Source organism: Equus asinus, chromosome 10, assembly GCF_041296235.1.
Source record: "Equus asinus isolate D_3611 breed Donkey chromosome 10, EquAss-T2T_v2, whole genome shotgun sequence".
Taxonomy (NCBI): domain Eukaryota; kingdom Metazoa; phylum Chordata; class Mammalia; order Perissodactyla; family Equidae; genus Equus; species Equus asinus.
The window spans coordinates 77,749,610-77,755,609 of NC_091799.1; the positions used below are offsets into that span (position 1 = coordinate 77,749,610).

General features: G+C 36.0%; 1 protein-coding gene across 4 annotated transcripts in view; it reads left to right on the forward strand.

Annotated features, from left to right (window-relative positions):
- Positions 1 to 2,573, forward strand: part of FYB1 (FYN binding protein 1) — a 156,602-nt gene extending 154,029 nt beyond the window's left edge. For all 4 annotated transcript variants that reach the window (XM_070519737.1, XM_014831213.3, XM_014831214.3 and 1 more), the window contains 2 exons: positions 64 to 95; positions 866 to 2,573. In XM_070519737.1, coding sequence (XP_070375838.1) covers positions 64 to 95; positions 866 to 888 — 55 coding nt within the window. In that variant the 3' untranslated portion in view covers positions 889 to 2,573. The remainder of the gene's footprint in view (positions 1 to 63; positions 96 to 865) is intronic.
- Positions 2,574 to 6,000: the final 3,427 nt, after the last annotated feature.

A 6,000-nucleotide genomic window follows, 5' to 3' on the forward strand; every position in this document is an offset into this window, starting at 1 on the left:
AATATAAATATTGCTTTAATGTTAAGAAAACATTAAAACGAAAATTGTTTTCTGCATTTACAGTGATGGAGAGATCTATGATGATATTGCTGATGGTAAGTCTCATATGGCACCCCCTACAGAGAAGAGTGACACTGAATTTACTGTCCTTATGAATACTAAATATAGCTTGCTGGATTAATTAGAGCCTTCCAATCTGATCAGAATTTGAATCCCTTGAAAATGTTAGGAAAAGCAAATGCTTTGATATAATGAAAAAAATTTATTTTTGCACATGACTGGAAATCAAGAAAGAATCTCTTATTTTCTTTGAAAGCAGAAAGCATGAAAATATTTGGTGAATGTTTCATTATAACATGAATCTTAATAATAATTGCTTGTATCTTCAAAAATATATATACTTGGGCAATAAGTAGGCACTTATTTCATAACCTGTAATACTCACTAGCATTCTCTAAACCTCATATATTTCTAAATCATGATCTAAAAAATTAGTCTCAACTGGAATGCTGCATAGTGTTAATTATGTTGCCTTTTAGTCTCCTCTTAAACTTATGATTTGCACTGATATTTAATATTTTCAACCTCATTCAGAATGACTACCAAAAAGCACATTTAAGTGCCAGATGAAATAAAATAATCCTGACTCTTATTTCGATAGAGAATAAATCTGTTCAGAGACATTGTTAAAATTGTATACTGAGCAATAGAAGTTAAATAAATTTATGTGCTTCCATTTAACTAGTTTGTCATAAAGTGAACCAATTCCACTTCTTTTATCCTAAATCAGGAGAATGTGAATCACCCACACTTCCAACCCTGGAACACTTGTATAACCATATTTAAATTTGTTTTTTTTTTTCAGGTTGCATCTATGACAATGACTAGCTCTCAGCTTTGGTCATTCTTCTATGTTCATTTGATGTCAATGTGAAGTCTGGATCTTAATTGGCATATGTTATTGTGTTCATAGAAAAATCAATGCACAAAAACTACTTATTACTGTTAGTTATAAAATTCTGATTATAAAGTTTTGAAATTTTGAACTCAGAAAATGATCTATCTGCTTAATCAACATCTTGGAAGACTGCATCAATGAGATGTAAGAATTATTAAATATCCCATTTATGCCTCAGCTGCAATTATGAAGGCACTTCTTTCAGACCATCCATAGACAACTCCCCCTTCCTAAAAAAACAAAAAAAAATCATTTGAGAAGAAATGACTGTATTGTTTAAAGAAAGATAAGGAAGAAGAATAAAGAAAGATAAGGAAGAAGAATAAAGAAATATAAGGAAGAAAATGTTAAAACATTTCACAAGAAGGAAAACTATTGTTTGCACCTGTAATTATGATCATATGTTATATTCTCTTTTCAAATCATCTATCTTAACAAAGGCAGACTTTTCTCCTCTCTTGCTGGTGAGTTACATCTTTTCAAAAATTATAGAAGTAGCAGAAATTGTATATAAAGTTTGTCCCTATTTGTTAATTGTGAATATGTGTTAATTACCTAAGATTAAAACTATAGATGAGTCTAAACTAAGTTTTCTGTTTGCAGATTCATGTTCTAAGGGTATAATTCGGTATTTTGTTTACTGTTGTAACTAGAGTAGATATGAGTGAGGACTACCCTAAAATTACAAAGAATGAGAGAATGGACTTTGAAATTAACTAAACTTTATGCCATCTCTTTACTGTGAAGACTCCTTTAACGGTTTTTGGTTTTGTTTTTCAATTACCTCTACGGAACTTTTTTCTTTGAAACCACTTTAATGGAAAGTTGGCCAGCAGAGGGAGTATAGATTAGTAATCCTGAGTGTTTAGCTAAGATGTTCCCTACTGATGCAGACTCATTCCCAGAGCAAACCAAAAACAAAAGGTGAAGCTTCTGGGTTCCAAATGCTAAGAACACTAAACACTATGATATGAAATGCAAAACCCTAACACCCAAGAAGATAGCGTATTAGGTAATTTTTTCACAACTTCCAAAATATGGAATGAGCAAATCCTAATGCTGGCTCTGCTGCGAATGAAACATGATGTGATATTGGGTAAATTATTGATCTTGCCAGTTTCCTCATCTGCAAATTACAGGATTAGGCTAAGTCAGTTTTTCCCAACTTTTTTACTATGAGTTACCTCAAACTCTTATGATCTTCCCCCTACCCCAGCCCTATGTTTCAGAAGCTTCTGTTTATTTTTAAAACTCATTGATTAAATAATAATTAATGCATTATTCATGTTTTAATATTGTAAAGGCCCATTGGAACTTCTGAAGAGTGGCCCCACTGAACTGAAGTAATTTCAGATAATTGTAAAGGAACTCAAAACTTTTATATGAGTAAAGTGGAATTTCTATTAGGAGCATTGAAATTTGAAAATAGATCATCAACTTCTATTGCTAGATTTATAGATTCTGGGAGTCTGAGGTCCCTGAATTAGAAGCCACTCATCTCAAAGACCTCTTCCAATTATGAAATACTTAGACATCTACTTTTTGATAGGGGAAGCCTGTATATGCTCACGTGATGAATTTATTTTAATACTAAATAAAATTACATGGTCCAAAAGTGCTTTCTGTTTGTTAAATTTGGTAACATATACATCATACATTGACAGAATATTTCCAGTAATTTGTTTTCTGATTGAGAACAGTATAAATTCAATAAATGTCAGTTGTTTAAATTCCAAATTAGACCAAGGGAATATTTTAGAGTTTTGGTTTATACACCAAGAAACAGACACACATATGCCTATGAAAGATTTACATAATAGATAATCATCTTAATATAAAAGATATATTTGAAGTATTAATTTTAATATACTTCATATTATTTCTGTTATAGTTTTATATATGGAATTTCATCATGTAAGAAGAATGACAAATAACTTCAGCAGATAACTTTGCCTTTTACTTCATCAAGAAATCAAGGTCATCAGCTTTTCTCTCCCTTCCATAATTTGATCCCACATCTACAAAAGTCTTTCTCTGAGGCTATCATTACATCTTTTTGCTTCAGCCCCAGAGGATGGGGTACCATCTGTTTAAGACCAATCTCCCACCAGTGTCCCTGATATTTTGCCTCCTGTCTTCCAGTAGAAATTGAGATAACTAAGTGCGATTCCTTTCAACTCCCCACAACGTTCAACCTTAACCCATATCCAGACACTGTCCCAGAGAATAAGATGTCACTCCTCAGATTCAAAGCCACAGCCTGTTATCCCATGTCTTCTTGCCTTCTCTGGAGTCTTCTTCCTCCACAATTAACTCATTCTCATTCCCCCCCCCTTTCTCTCTCTCTCACACACACACACACCCCTCTTCCCCATCACTCTTTCACTCCCTCCCTTCCTTTAATCTTTAACTTCCATTGTGCAGATTCCCTCCTTTGAGACAAACATACTCCTCTACAATCTTACCAAAGTCTTTCCTATTCAAAAAACAATAAGAAACCTTGCCTTTAATCCAAAAACCTCTCCAACTACAGCCCATTTCTATCTTCCTTTTCTCATCACATTATCTTAAAACGTAGGGTGCATGTGACAGCCAGGAGAATGTGCCTCACAGACCTTCAACTTTGTGGAGCTTAATTGACCAAAGGCCCCAACTTCTACACTCTGAAATCCATCACCACAGCTGTGCCAACACCAGGCTTCCCACAGGCTGCTCCTGTGTAGCCAATGACTGAGCATGGCAGGCCTGTTCCTGGAAGGTACAGAACCCTCCAACACTCTTGCTAAACCTTCCTTACCCTGCATAGCACTCTGAGATGCTTCTACCCAACCATCTCTCCCTCCTCCCTTCACTGGGGTCAGACCTGCATTGCTGTCCGATGGCTCCTCCAGTCTTCCCTGGTTCCCTCCCATTTCCTCTCAGACGTGTATCCTCCCCTAAAAAATATTATTGCATTTTCACCCCATCTTGGTGTCTGCTTTCCAGAGGATCTGCACTGAACACAGTACAACTAGAGAGTTTGTTTATAGAAACACACATCTTCTCAAATCAACTGAATCAGAATTTCTGGGGAAGGAACTTTTCAAGCAATTTTTAATTAAATATGAGTTTAATGCTTAGCCAGGATTGGGAAACCCTGGTCCCTATTTACCCTTTGCCGCATTCTCAAGTTATATTCTGTCTTCAACTTACTGAAATTTGGTCTCTGCTACAATTACTCTAAAGTCATCCCTACATAGATATCCCACAAGTACCTCTTAACTCATAAGACTCAAAACTGAACCCATCCTCTTTCTCCCTTTTGGTTGATGATACTCCCGTAGATTCTATCTCGGTGGCATCTCTATCATCCGTTTACCCAAGCTCAAAACTCAGGAGTTGCTCCACTTCTGCTCGTTCACCTCCTGTGTCCAATGAATCATTAAACAGAGCTCCCAGAAGCAAAGATGCTGTCTTATTTGTTTTATACTCCTATATTTGACATAGTATTTGAAGCCCTTCATTGTATATTTGATAATGAAAGAATAAATGATATGTCTCCAAAGAATGTGTTAATCCAGTGGGCGGCCACTGTAATTTTTCCTTAGTTGCTGCTTCAAATGCCATAAGATATCGAGCAAATTGATGGCTGAGAGATGCCTATTAGATTTATCAACATGTAGGTCATACATGACCTTAGAAAGATTGAGGCATTCACGACCAAGCTGATCACAATGGTGTTACCTGTTGGAAGCAGATGCTGGGATAGGGTTTGGGGTACAGCTGTCTACTAGGGATTAACATCTGTGGAAGGAAGGGGAGGAAGCATCATTGAGCAGAGAGAGAAGTTGAACTGTGATGCAAGTCCAACATCTTCAGCCAAACAGAGGGGGGCCTTGGAAATAAATACTATCCTTCAGGCCAAAATGGCCAGCCTTTTTACCTCCACCTCACTCATCACCATATGTGGGCCACCTTGGGAAGGCCCATGACATTGTGTAAGAAGACTCTGAAGCTGAGGCAGACCCTGAAGGAGCAGACAGCCAGAGGCAGTCAGTCTGCAGACCATACTCCCCTCAGCTGGGCAGCAAGTCCTTCTTTGAGGGGAGTCTGGCAACCCACATCCACAAATGGATTGAGAGGTGAATGGAAGGTAAGAAAAATGAGACAGACATGAGGGACACCTCTTTCCTGAAATTTTACTGTAAAAATGACGAACCTGATATGAGTGATAGCCAGATAGGAAAATAAAGTGAAGAAAGGTCTTTTTTATTTTGTTTTAGGGAATTATTTGTTTGATTTCTAAGACAGAAAGAGCTGAGCTTAATCAAAAGCCAGTGAAAAGGATATAGTTGAGAGGGAAAGATAAAAATATAAGATACATAAGGGACAATCAAAGATCTAAGTTTCTTGAAAAGATAGAGGTTTGGAGAGAAATAGACTACAAATCACAATTTTTTTCCTAACAAATTATTGTTTATTACATCTGCGAAATGCTAAGCATTGTTCTGGACACATCGTAAGGACTCAAATATTACCACTTATTATTACGACTAATTTTGAAATGCTTGTTGATTCTGCCTATATTGTCATAATTATGCCACATACTTAAGGGTTTATTTTAGTGATATGTGCCTCATTTCTTCTGCCTCCTGCTTGAGATTACTGGCTAAGTCATGTAACCTTGAGCAAGATTCTAATCTTTGCTAAGCCTCAGGATCTTCATTTATAAAATATGAAAGTACCTACTTTATAGGGTCATAAAAATTAATTGAAATTATGTACTTAAGCATTTAGTACAGTGTCTGACATGTATTAACTATTATTATCATGATCCTGCTTGCTAGTTTGCTATTATACATTTTGAACATATCAACTCAGTGGAATCCTATTGAGATGAGCATTATTTCAATGATGGTATGCTTGCTCTGAGTCCCAGTTATTTGCCAGCTGATATATGATAATAACATAGAAACACTTAAGATTAAAAACAATAAATCAAATCAAATAATAATAAATAAATATGATGTCTGGGCCAGGTCCAGTTCCTACCTCTGAGTATT